Below are 21,712 nucleotides of genomic sequence, written 5' to 3' on the forward strand. Positions count from 1 at the left end.
AAGCAAGTCCGGAGCGTGTCCCTGAGCCCTCCTTCTTGTCCTTTCTTCTGGCCGTCACCACCAGGGATCCACCTAAGTCCAGCTCCCTCGGGCCTTCTGTTGGGCGACCCTTGGCCTTGGGTTCCCTGACCCTACACGTGGTTTGCCTTCAGGGTGGATGTGGTGGGTGGCCGTGGCAGATCCTGCCCACGGCCTCCGGTCTCTGGCTGAGGTGTGCTTAAGCCCCCACCAGTTTGGGATCCGGTACCCTATTGCCAACTCTTCACCCTAGGTTTGTATGTGGGTTCTCAGAGTTCCTTCTTGTTTCCCCCTCTGGGTCTCTCTTTCTCTCCTCTCTCTCTCTGGGCCTTGGAGCTGCTCTTCTCCTCTGCTCTCTTCCTCTGCTCTGCTCTGACAAAAGGCTGACAGACTGACCCTGATCTTAGATGGTGCCCACCTTAAATACTCCCTCTATGTGTGAGCTCAGGTGACCAGCACCCAATGAGCTCCTAACTTTACCCAGGCTGCTCCCCCTATCTGCCCCTACACTACTGGGATGTACCACCCCCCTCCCACTCCAGCCAGGAACAGACTCGGTCGTACCTGCACATTTCTAAGTGGGAGTACCGTTGGTCTGCTCCTCGGAAATGGGATGTGTGTAGTGCATGCAGCTTTCTGAGCTCAGTTCCACACTCCATCCTTACCCGGGAGTGGAATATCACACCTCTGGGTTGAGGTGCAATACCCCTGTAGCAGCCGAACCCTCAGGGTGCTACACACGCATGGCTGAGTTTATGTTATGCTGCCTTTCTCATGACCCTCGCATTCACAAAATTTTGGGTGACAGTCATTACTGTTTGGTGACACTTCTAGACCCATGCTGCAAGGAGAACTTTATATCTCTTATTCCTGAGGTGGACAGGTCTACAAAAATGGGGCAGTACCAGAATGCCCTTGTTGGGGAACTATTAAAAAACTGTCCCTTTGAAAACGCTGGCGGCAGAGGTCATAGTTCGTTGGACAACCAAGGATTACAGGCGAGAGAGACGCAGCTCCAATCCAGCAGAGGCAGGGGAACACTGTCAAAGTTCTGGGAGAATTTTCTCAGCCCCTACCATCACACAAGCCCTGAGGCGCGGGTTACTTTCACAAGGAATGCAAAGATTGGGAAGATGCTGAGGGAGTACCTTGCCGACCGTACCAACATCCTCGGTGATTCCTCTGTGCCTTATAATTATTGGGTATCCAAGGTGGATATGTGGAATGAACTGGCTCTCTATGCCTTGGAGGTCCTGGCCTGCCCTGCTGCTAGCGTTTTATCAGAGCTAGTTTTTAGTGCCGCTGGTGGAATTATAACTGATAAGCGCATCCGCCTGTCAACTGAAAATGCTGTCAGGCTGACTCTTATAAAAATGAACAAGGGCAGGATTGGGCCAGACTTCTCAACTCCACCGAATGATAGCAGCATAACATAAACTTAAGTCCAGTGGAATTTTTGGAAGGTGTATTCCCATGCACCTTTTCACACCCACACATGGGTATACGCTTCTTGATTTTGGCTATTTGCTCTTGTCCTCCTCCTTCTCCTCATCATCATCCTCCTCCACCATATCACCAGGTTGACCGTGGACCGTGATGCAACACCCACATAATTTTTTTAAAGAGTGTTTATGATGCCCGTAAAAATTTTTTTTTATAAAGTATACTCATGTATACCCCCCCAGGGGTAAATGTTTGTGAGCCCATACACTTAGTGTATGGGCATTACAAGTATAGGAGACCCGCTCCTTTCTAATGGGAACATTTTTTATGAGGCCCTCTAAGTCTCTTCCAAGGGGCATTGGAGTGCCTCCCAATTTTTGGCAGCCCTTGCATTCACTGTATAGGCCAACGCAATGGGAGACCCTCTCCTTTCTAATGGGAATTTGTCGTTACTGTGGCCCTGCTCTATGTGTCTTTAAATTGTTAGTGGGGTTTTTCCTAAATTTGGTCAGCCGTTGGACTCACTGCATACCCTATAACTGTATAGCAGACTCTCTCCTCTCTAATGGGAACATGTCGTACTCATTACTGTGGCCCTGCTCTATGTGTCTTTAAATTGTTAGTGGAGTTTTTCCTAAATTTCGTCAGTAAATGGACTCACTGCATACCCTATAACTGTATAGCAGACCCTTTCCTTTCTAATGGGAACATGTCATACTCGTTACTGTGGCCCTGCTCTATGTGTCTTTAAATTCTTAGTGGGTTTTTTCCAAAATTTTGGCAGCCCTTGCAGCCACAGCATGGGCATTACCACTATAAGAGACCCGCTCCTTTATATTGGGAACTTTTTTTTACTGAAACCATCCTCTATGTTTCTTCAAATGGGTATTGGGTTGCGTCCGAATTTTTGGAAGCCCTTGTGACGCGCCCCCTGGGACATATTCCTTTTTGAGGGGAATACCCGGCACCGGATCAGATGGGGGGTTGTAGTCTCCGAGCGGCTGTGACCCGGCCCCGTGCCCAGGGCGTCAAGCTCAGTGTTATGTGGCAGTCCTACGGATGTTATTAAGAGTTCTTTTGTGTCGACTACGCCACCCGTTGTGATGCGGTCACTGTGGCCGCCGCTGCAGCAGGGTCCGCTGAGGCTGATGGTGGGTGCGCAGCTTGGTGGGATAACCCCCAACGGGAGGGGTATAGCCTCAGAGGGGACAGGCGCAGAGGATGGGGGTTGTGGTGGTGTAGTGCAGACGGCAGTGAAGACAGAGTCGGGTTGTGCAGTTAAGGGTGTTTACTTACTGCAGATGTTGTACTGGTCACTCCAGCTGCTAGTGACCACCCGAGCCGTGCTGCGTCCACCAGGTCCTGGATCCAGCCAACCCCCAAACAAGTCCGGAGCGTGGCCCTGAGCTCTCTTTCTGTCCCGTTCTCTGGCCGTCCCCACCAGTAATCCACCTAGGTCCAGCTCCCTCGGGCCTTCTGTTGGGACACCCTTGGCCCTGGGTTCCCTGACCCTTCATGTGGTGTGCCTTCGGGGTGGATGTGATGGGTGACCGTGGCAGACGCTGCCCACGGTCTCCGGTCTCTGGCTGGGGAATGTTTTTACCCCCACCAGCTTGGGTTCCGGTACCCTGATGCCGACTCTTCACCCGGTGCTTTGAGTTGGGATCTCAGAGTCCTTCTCTTCTGTGCTCTGGGTCTCTCTCTTTTCTCCTCTCTCACTCTGGGTCTTTGTCTTTCTTCTCTCCTCTGCTCCTGACTTGTTCTCTGCAGCTGACTGACTCTCTGCATCTGATCCTCTGCATCTGACCCTGATCTTTGATGGTGCCCACCTTATATACACCCTCTATGTGTGAGCTCAGGTGACCAGCACCCAATGAGCTCCTATCTTTACCCAGGCTGCTCCCCCTATCTGCCCCTACACTACATGGGATGTACCACCCCCCTCCCACTCCAGCCAGGAACAGACTCGGTCGTACCTGCACATTTCTAAGTGGGAGTACCGTCGGCCTGTTCCCCGGAAATGGGATGTGTGTAGTGCATGCAGCCTACCGAGCTCAGTTCCACACTCCATCCTTACCCGGGAGTGGAATATCACACCTCTGGGTTGAGGTGCAATACTCCTGTAGCAGCCGAATCCTCAGGGTGCTACATTCCCCCCTGGTAAATCACAGCACGTCCTCGGGCTGTAAGACATAAATAACACCAAAACATACAATTTTTTTTTTTCATAAAAACATAATAAAACATATAAAACATTATATATATAAAACTTTTCATATAAACATTCTCGTCGTCTCTTGTTTCAGGTTCCTCCTCCGGACACTGTGCAACGTGTGTCCGGGAAAAGTGCGACAGTCTCTTAGAAAAACTGGTTTTCCTATAAAACCGGTAGGGGGCGCTTTAGGAAGCGCAACTATATACAGGGGAAGTTGGCCGCTCTCAGTCCTCGGCCAGGTAGAGGGAAGGGAATGGCTGCTCACAGTCCTCAGCCTGTGGGATTAAGGGGTTAACGGGTAAACAGTTCACTCAGCTGGTCCCAACGGGGACTATATATATGTAGCAACAGTTTCAGTTTCTTTATACCCCGATTGGGTAACTTATTTACAGCACCTGCTCTGCCGCACTCAACGGCGTCTTCCTCCTGCTCTTTGCTTATAGCTGGTGGTAACTTCAGACCCGTCCGGGTCCTCTTGCTCCTCCTCCTCGCACCGCAACTCCTCCTCCGTCAGGTGGTGTACGTGGAGGGCATAAGGTCCCTTGGCACACTTGTGCCGGGTAAAGGTGACCTCGTCTCCGATGTAGAGGTCACGACCTCTGTGCCCCTCCGGCAGATGGGACTCCACGTCTCTGCGCGTGACAAAGACGTCGCCGGGGGTGTTGTTGTCTCGAATGAAGCCCCACCCATGCTGCTGGTTGAACTTGATTACAGTCCCGGTGGTACGGGGACTGTGCGCTGCACGGGGGTCCCTCCTGGTCCGGCTCTTTTGCTCGGCGCTCCTTATTTGGGCCTGTTGTTCCCGGACCCGCCTCTCTCTCCGCTCCCTCGCAAACTCCTCGAGCTGTTGGCGGCAGCACTCCGCACGCTCTGCTGCAGCTGCCCTAGTTTCCTGAGTGAACCCCATTAGATCTTCTCCGGTGGGGTCCCACTCAAACTGTGCTTCCGCTAGCGGGGGCGAGATCCTTATTACGGGCTTCGGAGCCGGAATCAGGGGTGCACACATGGCCCCAACCCTCCTCTGGTGCTCCAGTTCGTAATACTTCTGGGGCCAGATGAAAGGCTGCCCGTCCGGCCACGTGTGCTGGGCAAACAAGTCCTCTCCCAGACGCGGCACCCTTGGTTTTACGGGTGCGGGCGCGGTGGTGGTGGTGCCCGTGTTGCCCAGGCCTTGCGGCCAGGCCTGGGGCACCTGGAAGGTGAAGGGCACCGTTAATACGGCGGCGCCCTGGGCTACCTGGCCTTGCGGCCAGGCCGGAGGCTCCGCGGAGGTAGGGGGCGCTGTTGGTATTGCGGCGCCCGGGGGTACTAGGCCTTGCGACCAGGCTGGTGGTACTTCCTGCTTGGTCACGCTCGGGGTCGAGGCGTGTGACGTCACAGGGGTCGCGGCGGCTTCCGGTTGGGGCCTAGTCTGCGTCGGTGACATGGCGTTTTCGGGCACAGCAGGGGGACTTTCGGGCTCTGCGACGGGGAGCTGGGGCAGGTAAGCGGTGTCACGGCTTGGGGTATAGGCGTCCCCTTTACCTGCCTCCATGCGTTCGGCTCCCTCCTCGGCGCCGTCTCCGGCCTTGGGTCCTCCCGCGCCATCCTCAGAGGCGGTCTCCTTCCTCATCTCGGCTGGCATGCTCCGGGTCTTGGTTTCAGCTTGCGTCTTGGTTTCAGCTTGCTGGGCCATCTCCCGGCTCCATTCCGCCAATATCTCGCGCTGTACCCGGGCCATCCTCCGTGCGAGGCCCTCCAGGGCAGTCTGCGCACACTCCCGGTCTCGGGGGAGCTGTGCAAGGACCTCCACTAGGCCTAGTGGGGTCGTGGTGTCCAGCAGGCTCCTGACCAACGGATCGGTGCTGCTCTGCTCTTCTTCCAGCAGGCTCCTGGCCAGCGGGCCGGTGCTGCTCTGCTCTCTGGACATCTCCGGGTGAGCTTCTCTGCTACTCCTCTCCAGACTTCTTGTCTCCGGGTGCGCTCGCTCCAGACTGCTCCAAGCGACACCCATCTTTTCTCTCTTCTTTCGTCTCCTCCCCCTTCGAGGGCGGTCCCGGGGCCACTTGGTGATTGTCAGCTCCAGGGGCTGTTCTTTCACGCTGACAGACACCTCTAGCATCACAGTCTCTGTTGGCGGGGGCGGTTTCCACTTTTGGCGCCATTTTCTGTCCTGGCCCACGATGGGAGGTGGCCTCTTGCCCTCCTTTGGCACGCCCATAATGGCGTCCGCTGCTCTTCCAAGGCGGGAAATCTGCGGTTTTGGCGGGAAGCGTCGCCCAGTGGCGGGAAACTCTGCAGATGGCGGGAACAAGTTGGAAATGGCGGACAATCGGCGGGAAACGACTGGTGATGGAGTCCGATGGCGTGGACCCTCCGGAACCGGCGGGAGACTTCTTTCTGAGGTAAACTTGCACTTTTCTTCAGGCACGCAGTACCCGGGTGTTGCGGGCACGTAATCCTGCCGACTACGCCAAAGTTGACGTGCCCCCTGGGACATATTCCTTTTTGAGGGGAATACCCGGCACCGGATCAGATGGGGGGTTGTAGTCTCCGAGCGGCTGTGACCCGGCCCCGTGCCCAGGGCGTCAAGCTCAGTGTTATGTGGCAGTCCTACGGATGTTATTAAGAGTTCTTTTGTGTCGACTACGCCACCCGTTGTGATGCGGTCACTGTGGCCGCCGCTGCAGCAGGGTCCGCTGAGGCTGATGGTGGGTGCGCAGCTTGGTGGGATAACCCCCAACGGGAGGGGTATAGCCTCAGAGGGGACAGGCGCAGAGGATGGGGGTTGTGGTGGTGTAGTGCAGACGGCAGTGAAGACAGAGTCGGGTTGTGCAGTTAAGGGTGTTTACTTACTGCAGATGTTGTACTGGTCACTCCAGCTGCTAGTGACCACCCGAGCCGTGCTGCGTCCACCAGGTCCTGGATCCAGCCAACCCCCAAACAAGTCCGGAGCGTGGCCCTGAGCTCTCTTTCTGTCCCGTTCTCTGGCCGTCCCCACCAGTAATCCACCTAGGTCCAGCTCCCTCGGGCCTTCTGTTGGGACACCCTTGGCCCTGGGTTCCCTGACCCTTCATGTGGTGTGCCTTCGGGGTGGATGTGATGGGTGACCGTGGCAGACGCTGCCCACGGTCTCCGGTCTCTGGCTGGGGAATGTTTTTACCCCCACCAGCTTGGGTTCCGGTACCCTGATGCCGACTCTTCACCCGGTGCTTTGAGTTGGGATCTCAGAGTCCTTCTCTTCTGTGCTCTGGGTCTCTCTCTTTTCTCCTCTCTCACTCTGGGTCTTTGTCTTTCTTCTCTCCTCTGCTCCTGACTTGTTCTCTGCAGCTGACTGACTCTCTGCATCTGATCCTCTGCATCTGACCCTGATCTTTGATGGTGCCCACCTTATATACACCCTCTATGTGTGAGCTCAGGTGACCAGCACCCAATGAGCTCCTATCTTTACCCAGGCTGCTCCCCCTATCTGCCCCTACACTACATGGGATGTACCACCCCCCTCCCACTCCAGCCAGGAACAGACTCGGTCGTACCTGCACATTTCTAAGTGGGAGTACCGTCGGCCTGTTCCCCGGAAATGGGATGTGTGTAGTGCATGCAGCCTACCGAGCTCAGTTCCACACTCCATCCTTACCCGGGAGTGGAATATCACACCTCTGGGTTGAGGTGCAATACTCCTGTAGCAGCCGAATCCTCAGGGTGCTACATTTGCAGTCACTGCATATACAATAACAGTATAGGAGACCCACTCATTAATAACTGGAACAACAAAGCATAGCCAGTTGATGGCTCTATAACAATAGCGAGGGCCGACTGCTGGCCTTTTAAGAACAGTAAGGGCTGCCTGATGGCCCTATAAAAATAGGCTTTGTGACTTTCAGAGTCCCTCCATCATAAATGAAACAGGATGTGTCTGATGATGTATCACACACCACATTGCCAGATAAGGTTGTAAAATTTTAAAATTACATTTCCCATTGAATGCATTTGCTTTAAAAAGTAACGTAAAATAAAAAAAACAGAAGGATCTTTCTTTAGTATAAAAGTCGCCAATGTAACCTCAATGCAATCACATTGTTCAGCTCCTTCACCTCCTCCTCCATCTCCGAAATGACCACATCAGTCACAAGCTGAAAGCACTGCAGCACTGCCTTGGTCAGGCGGCAACAGGCTGTGCTGAAGATAACATGTTTAATGCTTAGGTGACAAACCGTCCAGCGCTGCAGAGTTGTTGAAAACTGTAACACAGCAGCTTCATCTATGGCTCTCACCGCTGAACATACAGCCAGGCATGGTCGTGTGTGACAATGGGCGGAACCTGGTGACGGAGAAATGACAGCCGTAGTAGATACGGTTTCCCTCTATGCCAGGTCCTTTCACCGAGCTAAAGAATATGGCTGTGGTGAAATACAACTCCCACTGAGAAGCTGTTTCAGATTGAAAAACATTGGGCCCACCAGAGGATTTGATTCTGAGGGCTCACCTTTCTGCCCTGCTCAAGAGCCCTATAGCAGCTGCAAAGTTAGCGCTATCATGAACTCTCCTCATGTAGAAGCCAGGGCACACCAGAGGATTTTCTGGTAGGACCGTCCAACCCTGCCGAGAAGCAGTCCTGGCTAAGAAAAGTGTGTGAGAAGGTTCTCGGACACTCTATGGCTGCTTTTTTACTGAGGTGGAAACCCACGCAAACACGGGGAGAACATACAAAGTCCTTGCAGATGTTGTCCTTGCTGGGATTTGAACCCAGGATCCCAGCGCTGCAAGGCTTCAGTTCTAACCACTGATCCAATGTGCTGCCGTTCACCCTCTAATATCTAACAGGCTGGAGAAACTTGCACCTACTGCCACTCTATCTTAAGCTCCTTTGTGAGAAACTAATGTATTTGGGCAGCCACTCTGTCTATCAAATAAAATTCCTGAGAAGGAAATTGAGGATGGCTTCGCTACTGATGCTGGGGGCAGTGATAATACCATGGCGTCGTACCATAGTTTACTGGAAATATTCCAGGCTGGTAGGAGGCAAGGAGATTCCCACAGAAAAGTACCAGCAGTAATGTTCAGGGACCCGCGCTTGTAGAAGGTGGAGACAACACCGGGAGAAATAGTGGCGGCTGGGTACCGAGTATGGAGACGAGACATGAGGCATGAGGTTGTGAAAAGCTTCCGCCTCCACGAACCTAAAAGGCTACATTTCGAGTGAAAGCAGCTTTAGAGTACTTCCTGGGAGAAATGACAGCTGGATTAGATATGGTTTCCCAAGTCCTTTTGTGGCGCCCTGCGGGTCCAGTTGCCACAGAGGTACTGCATCTCAGCCAGAAGTGTGGTACCTCACTCTCAGATAAGGAGGGAGCACTACCCAGGACCCAACCACTCACATCCAACACTACACCACTTCATAAGGGAAGGATCAGATAGCTCCTAAGGGAGAGCACAGGCCTGGTCCTTGTTAGGAAGGCGGAACTAAGTAGAGGAGGTAGGTGGAGGAAGTAGTTTAGGGGAGCACTGACAGAACAGTATAAAAGCAAGGGTAGAAACATCTAGAAAGAGTTAGTTAGCAGTTCCAGTGGAGATGTTTGTTCAGAGGACCGTGAGGAGTAAGGTCCTGATGGCGAAGGGGCTCAGTAAAAGGGGCCTAGGAGGAGAGTGAGGAGAGAACACCGGAGCAGTGAGGAGGGCTCCAGAGTTAGAAGGGATCCTAGGGGCACGGCGAGTGCAGGATGCCACCTGTGCTCCCGAGTTCACGCTGATTGTGGAGGGATCAAGCCGCAGTGGTGGACCGGCCCCAGACTAGTGGAGGACTACAAGACTCAGCTAGCAAACCGGAGGTTGCGGTATCTTCAAGTGCCGTAACCAACAACCACAGACCATACGTCGCCGAACAAGGCCCGGGGCCACTGGCTCAGGACACTGTGTGTGAGGTGCAGGGCAGGAGGGAGAGAGCCAGCACAGGGAGATGACCTGGAGAGGTACACAGAAAGGGGTCCCATTCAAGTGCACCTAAGTTACCTGACAGTTGGCTGGATCACTTCCCCGGAGGACACAGGATGACGTGGGGGGTTATAATCTGGTCATTGTAATCTGGAGCATCTTGACAACTGTGAGTAAATACTTGAAGACTGCACCCCGCTGTGTCCTTCACTTAATTACTGCATCACCTGCCTTGCACTACACCAACAACATCTACCTCATCAAGACCTATATACTGCCCTGGGGCCTAGCTCTACCAGTGGAGATCTAAACCATCTGTGCTGCGTCACCAACAGCCCCAGTGGATCTGAACAGCCGCGGCAGCCACATATAGCCACAAACCATGGGTGGTGTCACAAACTTTATTTCCCCTTTTCTTTGTTCCCCCAATTGACTTTTCATTCATTGACCGCCCTGGGCCATGGACCAGGCCACTGCTGCCGTGACTACCCCCAAATAAGGAACAGACCAGTCCGGCTACTGAGTACCCCATGGCCCCAGGGGGAGTGTCAACTTTGGCGTTATGAACAGGAGCTACCGACCCATTAACCGGATCCTGTGTGCCACAAAGGCTGTGTACAACTGTATAAACCGCAGCCATTACTGTAGCACATTCGGAGTTAATGATATGTGGGGTGTCCGATCATGGGCGGAGCCTTGGAAACGGCGCCAAAATAGGCCCCTCCCACTTGCATAGACTGTACCAAAGTTGTCAGTCACTCAGGCTGAAAGGTGCAGCCTTCCCCTTTGCATCAGAGTGAGAGGGGGAGATTGTCACCTCCCCCTGCAGAGGGCTGTGTGATCCCATCCATCCATCCTAGCTGCTGCAACTCTGTGCTGTGTGATCCCATCCATCCAGCTGCTGTGGCCCTGTGCTGTGGAATCCCATCCATCCATCCCAGCTGCTGCAGCTCTGTGAATACAACACAAGTTTGAGAATGCTGGGCACCGTATTAAAGGTCAACCTGTACAAGGGCTGGGGCTTTATCCGGGAGCCTCAGGTAGCCACGGACGTATTTGTCAACCAGTGTGACGTGGAGTCCCACCTACAACAGGGACACACGGGACGGGATCTGTACCCCAGAGACAGTGTCACCTACACCCGTCACCGTGGAGAACATGGGTTGTATGCCCTAAATGTGCGCAGAGTGGAGGAGGAGGAGGACGTACCCCTGCCATCAGAAGCTGATGACCCGGCATAGTCATCCAGTGGTGACCAAACGTTTCCCCGGAGGGAGCACCACCACTGAACTGAGTTAAAAATCAGAGAAAAAAAATGTATATAGTTACCCGGAAGGGTATTAGTATAATTCTTGTGTGCTAGAAAGTTTTTATAGTACCCGGTTAAGGTAAAAGGACTTTGCGGTTAAGGACGGTGATTAACCCAAAAACTTATATTGTAAAAGGTTAGCACTTATTAAGGTGCTTCTTGTTGGTTTTATAGACCACTGAACAAAAACCCATTTGGCATGGCCCAGCACGTGGTCCAACAAGTGGATCAGCTATGCCCTGCAGCCACGCCCAGGGCCTACGTTGGGGTTTTTTTGTGGACGAGTCCCCCACATTGCGCTTACACCAGTGAGAAGGACACCCCGATAAGGAACTCACTACAGCCTGCAGGACTTGCTTGAAAATTTTTTATCTAAAGTGATCTAATATTGTCTTACATGTAACGTTTAAGAAAAAGTGCCTCCCATAAACTCATCAACAACTCGATGCATATAGCCTTGCTTTGCTTATGACCCCAAATAAGTAAAATTCTGGCAGTAAGGAAAGAATAAGATGGCCATATAACTATATAACTCGGACGAGGATAGAAAGGAAATGCTCGGACTGGCCGGCATCTCTCCCGACCTGAGCGTGACAGCATAAATTTCTATGCAGCTGTCAAGCTCAGGTTGGGAGACCTAATGGCAGGTCCGATCATTGCCTTGTGATCCTCATCCGAGTTATATGGCGCTCTGACTCTTTCCTAATCATCAGTCATATCAAGTAATTAATTAATCAAAATCACTTGGCCAGATGCTAGTGAGTATGATATTTCCAGTACTTCTTGTTTGAGCATATGCTGAAGACTCCATGTTTATGGTAGAATGCGCCGAGTCAAAATTTTATTATCTTTCTTGTAATTTAGCAAAACCAATCTGTTCTAGGTAATTTAACATTTTTATATTCTTAGGAGGCGGATATCCCAGATACCAGCTTCTATATCAAAAGTTTGCAAAGAACCATTCAAAATCTGCTCTTTGGTGGAACAGAGACTGTCAGTACGACTCTGCGATATGGAATCCTTATCCTTATGAAATATCCAGAGATAGCAGGTGAACTCAGAACTCATATATGGTGATTATTGTAGCATAAGCAAAGGATGCATACTAGAGATGAAAGAGTCACTTGAAGGTGAATTGAATTTGCATCGAATTTCACAAATTTTTTTTTGGAAGATTCAATTCACTCAAATCCAGCAAAATGGTGACCAATCAGTTACTATTAACTGGATTCAAAGAGGCTGAAAATAAGAGTTAAAACCAATTTTTAGAAAATTACTCATTCAGCCGTTACCCCTAGGTTTTAGAAGGCGTCTGTATGATCATTAGTGAGGTCTTCAAATGTTCATCTTCAGTGTCTTCTGGTGATCAGCAACTTTGAAGTCTTCTGTGTTGAGTAGGCCTTGGTGCCAATACACGACATTGTGATATCTTATGCATATTGTTATGGCCTAACCAACACATGAGCCTTCAAAAATGCTGGGCACTGGAAGATGCCCGAAGATTTCCGCCACTGGAGGATGCAGATAATGTCTCAGTGAACACCACACTGGTAATTGGACAAAAAAAAAAATGGTCAGGAAAAGGGCTGTGCAGCAGAACAGGTGAGGTTTTGGATCAGTATTACTAACTTTATTTTAAAAAAAAAGTTTTACATATGTTTATTATTCTAACTCCATAACTAGTTTGCAAGTGTGAAGCTCTTGAGACTGTGTTTCCATGGATGTTTGCATTGAACCAGTACTCACACAAAGAAACTTCATCAAATAGCTTAACTCGACTGTAGAGGCATGTATCAAAATTCCAGAAGTTTATTGTCAGACTAAATTTTTGCATTATGCACAATAGTAACAGCAGCAGCTCTAACAATTGCACCAAGTAAAAAGACAATTCTGAAACAGAGATATGCAAAGATTAACCTAGCAAGATGGATGACAAACACTAATTGAGGAGGTAGAAGGAAGGGGTTACTTACATTAGAACTGGGCTACAGTGAGAGAGAAAGGACAAACTTCTGAAAGGCAAACTTGATTTTATAGCAGTATAACAACAACAATACAATGACAATCCAATCCTGTATGATTCCCAAGTTGTGGGACATGACATTTAACATACAGTGGTGTCTCTCGGAACCTCAAGGAATAGCGATGTAATATCAATTCACAACTAATAAAATCAATGCAAATTTCCTGGACAAACACTGTATGAGCAACCTGCTGAATTTGAATTTTGGCTGAGTCGGTCATCACTTAACATCCACCCTTCAGAAAATGTTACATATATTGATAGAAATACACCACTGAATCAAATGGTGTATTATTGGTGTTTTGTTATTTGGATGAATTTTGGTTACATTTTATGATACCTGGCCCATTATACAATCATGTAATAACATGTTTCTTTACCCTGATCCAGAGAGAATTCAAAAGGAAATTGATAGCGTTGTTGGACGAAATAGAAGCCCATCAATAGCGGATAGGAGTAAGATGCCCTACACCGAGGCAACTATCTATGAATTCATGAGATTCTGTGATGTCATACCTATCAGTCTTCCTCGCAGCACATCAAAAAATACAGTTTTCAGAGGATTCTCAATTCCAAAGGTTTGTGACCATTTCAAGTAAAATTCAACGACAATCTATATCCCATGACTGTCAATGGGATTTCCACAGCCGTATTCACATGCAATAATACATTTCCTTATAGATTTTTGGCACCAATAAGGAAAAAATTACCACTGTCAAAAGAGGTTGCATGCTACTTATTTTGGATGGATTCTGCAAAGAATGGTTGAGGATTAGCACCATTAAATGACAGTCCAAAATGCAAATCATGGCAGAAATCCAAGAGTCAGCCTGAAATCTCTGTGCTGGAAGCACAAGTTAGAATTTTAATTGGGTGTGAACATAGTCTACATGGTCAGAAAATGTTGGCTGCTCATTGTGCTCTTTAATTTCTCAAAGAACCGTGTGAGCTGAATCTTAGCCAAAGATCAGGGCTGGAATGAAGGGTAGGCAGGGTAGGACCTGCCTGGGATGCTACTTCTTTTCTCTGTGAGGAGTGTGCAGTTTAAAAAAAATTTACATCACTATCCGTACGGCTGTGCCTTCTTCCGACCACAGGCTTTCAGCACACTGTCAGCTGGGGCACAGGCACAGGTGAGCGGTGTCAGCGAGTAACTAACACTGCTCTGTCTGGATGCGCCCTGGCGGTCACTCCCTCTCCGCACTCATTTGTATTCAGGTATTTAAAGCTACTTCCGACCTGCACCTTGTTGGATGATAGCACCTCGCAGATGACATCAGACTACCTGTTGAAATTACTGCATCGCGCCGCCAGTGCCCACGGCTACTCAAGATAGAAAAGGAGACAAAGGCAGCAGAGAATGGGGAGCCTGGATTAGGTGAATATAAACTCTTCTTTATTTTTCTTATATTATTTGACTACTAAATGGGGGCTGTGAGAAACATCACATAAGGGGCTCTGGGGAATGAACAGTCTTATAGGCGATATATCAATATAATGTCCCCATAGTCCTCTATACAGTATGGACACCACAGCCCCCCCGGTATACTGGGGGGCTGTGGTGTCCATACTGTATAGAGGACTATGGGGACATTATATTGGGGGCTGTGGTGTCCATACTATATAGGGGGCCGTGGGAGACATTATACTGGGTGTATGCTGTAGTGACCATACTGTATAGGGCATTGTGAGTGACATAATACTGGGGCATATGATGTACATACTGAATAGGGAGCTATGTGGTACATTATACTGTGGGCTGTCATGACCATATATACACATTATACAGTATATAAGGGGCTGTGGAGGCCATCATACTGTATGGGGAACTGTGGGGGCCATGTTACCATATGGGGTGCTGTGGGGACCATCATATTATATAACGGTGGCTGTGGTTAACATTATGCTATATATGGGGGACTGTGGTGGTGACCATACTATATAATGGGGATCGGTGGTGGACATCATACTGTATGGGGGGCTGTGAAGGACATCATAATATATGGGGAGCTTTGATGACCATACTTTATGAGGGGTGGTGGTAGAAATCTTAGTGTATATTGGGGGCTGTTTTGGATACCAAACTGTAAGAGTGACTGTGGTGATTATCATTCTCTGTAGGACTGTGTGAGGAAGGGGTACAGTTTGGAGAAGGCAGCATGGTGGGCACTATGAGGGCATAGTGTGAATATGGGGCACACAATAGATATGGAGAGGGGGCTGTGTGAAATGGAGGCATAATATGGAGAGAGGTTAGCATGGCAGGGGACATTGTAGAGATAAGGAAAGTATAAGGGAAAACAGTGGAGAGGTGAAAGCCATGTAATAATAATAATAATAATAATATTTTTTTTATTTATATAGCGCCAACATATTCCGCAGTGCTTTACAATTGAGACAATTTTTACAGACATCATGGGCATTGTCCCCATTGGGGGACAATCTACATTCCCTATCAGTATGTCTTTGGAGTGTGGGAGGAAACCAGAGAACCCGGAGGAAACCCACGCAAACATGGGGAGAACATACAAACTCCTTGCAGATGTTGTAGTTGGTGGGATTTGAAGCCAAGACCCCAGCGCTGCAAGGCTGCAGTGCTAACCACTGAGCCACTGTGCTGCCCTGTTATGTTATAGGCCATGGTTCATAAGGGCGGACTTATAGCTGATAATAGCTAACAGTGTGGAGTAATTATACAGTGGGAAATATAAGTATTTGATACACTGCCAATTTTGCAAGTTTTCTCACCTACAAAGAATGGAGAGGTCTGACTCTGTAATTTTCATCGTAGGTACACTTCAACTGTGATAGACAGTGTGATTTTTTACATAATTAATTTGCATTTTATTGCATGAAAAAAGTATATAATACAATAGAAATACAGAACCTAATATTTGGTACAGAAACCTTTGTTTGTAATTACAGAGGTCTGAAGTTTCCTGTAGTTCTTGACCAGGTTTGCACACACTGCAGCAGAGATTTTGGCCCACTCCTCCATACAGATCTTCTCCAGATCTTTCAGGTTTCGGGCCTGTCGCTGGGCAATATTGGGTTTCAGCTCCCTCCAAAGATTTTCTATTGGGTTCAAATCTGCAGACTGGCTAGGACACTCCAGGACCTTGAAATGCTTCTTGCGGAGCCACTACTTAGTTGCCCTGGCTGTGTGTTTCGGGTCATTGTCATGCTGGAACACACACTAGAAAATACTGTTCAAGGTCAGCCAGGGTTTACTTCTAGGCATGAGCGAACATTTCAATGTTCGGTTCTAAAAGTTCGTCGAACAAATTGATATTCGCTGAATGTTCGTCGAACATACCCGAATCCCATAGGAGTCAATGAGGGAACCAAAAAAATGTATATACAACAACTAGAATGGGGACCAAAAGCTGCCAAAACACATCAAATTAGGTGTAGACACCAGGGAAGTGCCATCAATTAACCCAGAGTACAAGTGCTATAATTATTATTACTGTGACAGCAACATTTATTCAGTTGCGCTTTACATGTCAAAAGAGGTCACCGACTGGTACAACAGGAGAGAGGACCCTGCCTGCGAGGGCGCACTGTCACGGATGTGGTTTGTGGAACCACTGTGCCACGGACCCCGGAGAGCCTGGATGGGCGTGACTAAGCGAGCACCAGACTGTTCACTAGTGCCTCTGATGGAGAGGTTAGACTTGGCTCCCAATGAATGCCAGGTGCCACTCCAGGACAGATCAATGGACACGCAGCAGCTGTACCCAATAGGACAAACTAGATGGTTCAGCAGGCAGAGTCTGCATCAGAATGCAGCAGGCAGAGTAGGTATCAGAGTGCAGCAGGCAGAGTCTGTATCAGAGTGCAGCAGGCAGAGTCTGTATCAGGAGTGCAGTAGGCAGAGTCTGTATCAGGAGTGCAGCAGGCAGAGTCTGTATCAGAGTGCAGCAGGCAGAGTCTGTATCAGTGCAGCCGGCAGAGTCTGTATCAGGAGTGCAGCAGGCAGAGTCTGTATCAGGAGTGCAGCAGGCACAGTCTGTATCAGGAGTGCAGCAGACAAGGTCCGTATCAGAGTGCAGCAGGCGGAGTCTGTATCAGTGCAGCAGGCAGAGTCTGTATCAGAGTGCAGCAGGCACAGTCTGTATCAGGAGTGCAGCAGGCAGAGTCTGTATCAGAGTGCAGCAGGCAGAGTCTGTATCAGGAGTGCAGCAGGCAGAGTCTGTATCAGAGTGCAGCAGGCAGAGTCTGCATCAGAGTGCAGCAAGCAGAGTCTGTATCAGAATGCAGCAGGCAGAGTCTGTATCTGTATCAGAGTGCAGCAGGCAGAGTGTGTATCAGAGTGCAGCAGGCAGAGTCTGTATCAGAGTGCAGTAGGCAGAGTCTATATCAGGAGTGCAGCATGCAGAGTCTGTATCAGAGTGTAGCAGGCAGAATCTGTATCAGAGTGCAGTAGGCAGAGTCTGTATCAGGAGTGCAGCAGGCAGAGTCTGTATCACAGTGCAGCAGGCAGAGACTGTATCAGAGTTCTGCAGGCAGAATCTGTATCAGAGTGCAGCAGGCAGAGTCTGCATCAGAGTGCAGCAAGCAGAGTCTGTATCAGAATGCAGCAGCAGAATCTGTATCAGAGTGCAGCAGGCAGAGTCTGTATCAGACTGCAGTAGGCAGAGTCTGTATCTGTATCAGAGTGCAGCAGGCAGAGTCTGTATCAGACTGCAGCAGGCAGAGTCTGTATCAGACTGCAGTAGGCACTAACAGTTTGCCTAGTGTCACCAAACCCCCTCGATCGTTGTAATCCACCTTCACTTGGCATCCACCTGTGTGACGACAGTCTGAAAATTTGAGACATTGGTATCCCTACCGCATCCTCCCCTTCTTCTGGGGCCACCACCTCCTGCCGCAGGTTATTCAAAGTTTTCTCCAGTATGTATATGACAGTAATAGTGATGCTGATGACGGCATCGTCAGCACTAGTGTTGAGCCACCCCCGTAGTGTTCGAGTTCGGTTCGGTTCGTCGAACACCCGTGTGTTCGCCGAACTGTTCGTCGAACTGTTCGTCGAACACCTTCGAACACCGTTAAAACCAATGGCAGGCAAACAAAAACACATAGAAACACATAGAAAACACCTTCAAAGGTGTCCAAAAGCTGACAAACTGCTCAGAAGACACAACTAACACATGGAAAAGTGACAAGTACATATAGTCATGCGAAAAGAAAAGAGGTGGAGGAGTAAAAGGAGGGGGAGACACAGATATAGGCATGTCATGCCCTTCTAAAATCCAAAAAGTGAGAAGCCGACACGTTCAGTCCGCTCCTGCCCGTGCCACCTCCGTGTCGCCGGGTTTGTGCCAGAGCCGCGGTGAACCCTGACGGCCAGCCCCCCTCTCCCAATACTGGTGCCTGTCCGCTGGTGGGTCGAGCGAGCCCCCCTGTGGTGGAGGCAGCTCTAAGCTTTTTAATTTAAATTGTCTCTCTAATTTGAATAAATACACTTTAAATCCATTTACAAGGATCTATTGGAGGGCAAGTCTCATGCCAGCAGCCGCGTAATTCCAGCTCCAGTAGCGTCCACTAAAGCTGCTGCAGTTAAAAAGCTTTTATAAGGATCGAGCTCGGCTGTCCACCGCAAGGCATCCTACTGCCAGTCCGAGCCCCTATGCCTTGGGGTGCCTCCTGATGCTCTTCACTGAGTATCCCGTGGTCCCGAAGCATTTCCTTTGAAAAAATGAAGTGTCCAAACTACAGGTGGTGTAGCTTGCTTAACAACCGGGATAATTCGCTGACTAGCAGACCCTGCTACTAGGCACAAAGTATTTCCTGGGCTAGATGCAGTTAAAAATTTGTAATTAGATACTCTCGTTGGATGCTGAGAAAGCATTCCATAGAGTCTCCTGGCACGCCATATATGATTCTCTTATAAAACTTGGGGTAGGGGTCTAGGGGACCCTTTTATAGCCAAAATCACGGCCCTGTATCGCAATACGTCACCTAGGCTGAAGATAAATGGAACTGTAGCACCCTGAGGGCTCGGTTGCTACAGAGGTATTGCACCTCACCCAGAGGTGTGATATCTCACTCTCAGGTAAGGATGTAGTGTGGATCAGGACCCGACACCTGCATGCATTACACCACATTGCCGTGGGGCAGGGCGACCAATATGCCCCTGAGATGGGCACGACAGTCCCTGTCCCTGGATGGAGTGGGGGAAGGGAACACTGAGGAAGGGGAACCCTGTAGTGCAGGAGCAGGGAGGAAGCAGTTCCTGGGTGCATTGAGAAGGGAGTATAAAAGGTGGGCACCATCTTAGTTCAGTGCAGAGAAGTCTGAGCAGAAGTGGCAGGGAGCAGGGGCTCTGCATGAGCTCTGCTCCGGAGGCGGGCCTAGTAACAGAGGCCCAGGCCTGGAAGAGGGAGAAGGAAGGAAGAGGAGCGGAGAAGGCTCCAGGAACGAGGAACGAAGGGATCTCAGGGGTGCGGACGGGCGAGTCGCCACCGCACGCCCGAATCCACCTGCGTGGAGGGGTCAGGCCAAAGGGGGAGACCGGTCCCCGAAACTAGTGGAGGCAGGAAACGACCCTCAGCTAGAAACAGGAGGCTGTGACATTTTATGTGGCGCAGCCCCTCGCTACACCCGCTAGGAAGGCACCACATAGGGTCAGGGAAACTGGCGCCAAGTTTACCAAGAGGAGGCCCGAGGCAGCCGGACAGAAGGGTTGATAAGAAAGGCCAGACAAAGGACACACAAAGGGGGACCTGTGAAGCATTCCAAAGTTATCTGGGAGTTGTCTGAGCCCCTCACCTGGTGAGCACAGTACGACGTGGGCAGCCGTTACCTGCAGACGTGGTCTGGATAATAAGAACTGTGAGTAAAGGCCCTGGACTGCATCACTGACTCCGTGTCATTACTGCTGCTGCCCTGCACCATCACCCCCATCCTCCGCATACACTGCCCTGAGGCTATACTTCTCCCGTGGGGAGTTATGCTACGCTCTGCTGCACCCACAACACCAGCCTCAGCGGTCTGCCCTGGAGCGGCGGTTCACTCTGACCGCAATCCACGGGTGGCGTAGTCGGACATTTAAACATCAAAACCACATAAATAGTTCCGCCACTGGTTTGACCGCCCTGAGCCACGGAACCGGGTTGCCGCCACGGAGACTACAACCACCAGCATCCACCAAAAAGGGTCCGGCTCCGGGTGTCCCAAGGCCCAGGGGGCGCGTCAGAACATTTTCATCACCTTTCACAATCACCAATGGGACAAGGCAGGGATGTTCTCTGTCCCCTCTCTTATACATCCTAGTGATGGAGCACCTGCTCTCATCAATTCGCCATAACCCCAATATTAGGTGGATTGAGGTGGGAGGCACCGAGTACAAGTGCTCTCTATTTGCTGATGATGTCCTAGTATATATCACTCAATCACATATATCCATCCATGCTGTTATGGCTGAAATAGATCACTTTGTTACATGGTCAAATTTTAAAATCAATGCAGCGAAGTCTGAGGCCCTCGATGTCTCCCTCCCCAAATCCATATAGGATTCCATCCAGTCCAACTTTCCCTTTGCCTGGCCCTCACAGGGTATCAAATACTTAGGAATTCCTATTCATAGAGACCTCTCCCATCTATGTTATCTTAATTTTGGGCCCTTTATTGAACAACTCCATACAGACCACAGTTGGCAAGTAAGAACTGTAAGATTCACTACGTGAACCACTGGTGTTTTGTGGAAAAGCACATGTACACTGTGTTCCAAATTATTATGCAAAAAGTGTTTAGGAGTGATAAGGGAAGAATTTGTTTGTTTGTCAGTTAAACTCATTGATGGTGATGTGTGTCAGGGCTCTTTATATCACTGTAAGCAATTGCAGACACCTGTGCTAATTAGTTTGGCAGGTGTGTCCAATGAAAGGCAAGACTACTTAAGAAGGCTGTCTCACATTATTAAGCAGCCTACATTTTCTGCCAAAATGGGAAAGAAAAAGGATGTGTCGGCTGCTGAGAAGCAACAAATTGTGGAGTGTTTAGGTCAAGGCATGACTACAATCAACATTGTGCGATGATCAGGATGAAGTGTCTTGGCAATCAAGAAGTATGTAGCTGATTCACAGTACACACGTGTGCGTGCTGATAAGGGCAAATTGAGGACTCTTTCCTACAGGCAATTACGTCAGGTTGAAAGAGCAGCGGCAAAAAAGCCTTGTCATAGCAGCAGACAAGTTTTTGAAGCTGCTTGTGCCTCCAACGTCCCCCGAACAACAAGATGCAGGGTCCTTCAGAGGTTTGCAGCTGTGCATACGCCATCCTGTCGACCTCCTCTATCCACTTCACACAAGCAGAAACGTCTCCAGTGGGCCAAACATTACATGAAGACTGATTTCAAAACTGTTTTGTTCACGGATGAGTGCCGTGCAGCGCTCGATGGTCCAGATGGATGGAGTGGAGGATGGCTGGTTGATGGACACCCCACGCAAACACGGCTACAGCGCCAACAAGGAGGAGGTGGAGTAATGTTTTGGGCTGGAATCATGGGGAGAGAGATTGTCGGCCCCTTTAGGATCCCTGAAGGCGCTAAAGATGAACTCCATAATGTATGTGGATTTTCTCAAACAGCACTTCCTGCCATGGTTCAAGAAGAAGAACCGTGTATTTCACAGCAAGATCATTTTTCTGCATGATAATGCACCATCTCATGCTGCACATAAAACATCTGCATCTCTGGCTGATATGGGCATAAAAGGGGACAAACTTATGGTGTGACCCCCATGCTCCCCTGACCTCTACCCCATTCAGAACCTCTGGAGCATCATCAAAA

General features: G+C 49.9%; 1 protein-coding gene across 4 annotated transcripts in view; it reads left to right on the forward strand.

Moving 5' to 3' along the window:
* LOC141154941 (cytochrome P450 2F3-like) overlaps positions 1–21,712 on the forward strand; it is a 335,736-nt gene that overhangs the window by 223,050 nt on the left and 90,974 nt on the right. For all 4 annotated transcript variants that reach the window (XM_073641507.1, XM_073641509.1, XM_073641511.1 and 1 more), the window contains 2 exons: positions 11,805–11,946; positions 13,309–13,496. In XM_073641507.1, coding sequence (XP_073497608.1) covers positions 11,805–11,946; positions 13,309–13,496 — 330 coding nt within the window. The remainder of the gene's footprint in view (positions 1–11,804; positions 11,947–13,308; positions 13,497–21,712) is intronic.

Source organism: Phyllobates terribilis, unplaced genomic scaffold, assembly GCF_046119375.1.
Source record: "Phyllobates terribilis strain yellow unplaced genomic scaffold, ASM4611937v1 Scaffold_7__3_contigs__length_470593459, whole genome shotgun sequence".
NCBI lineage: Eukaryota > Metazoa > Chordata > Amphibia > Anura > Dendrobatidae > Phyllobates > Phyllobates terribilis.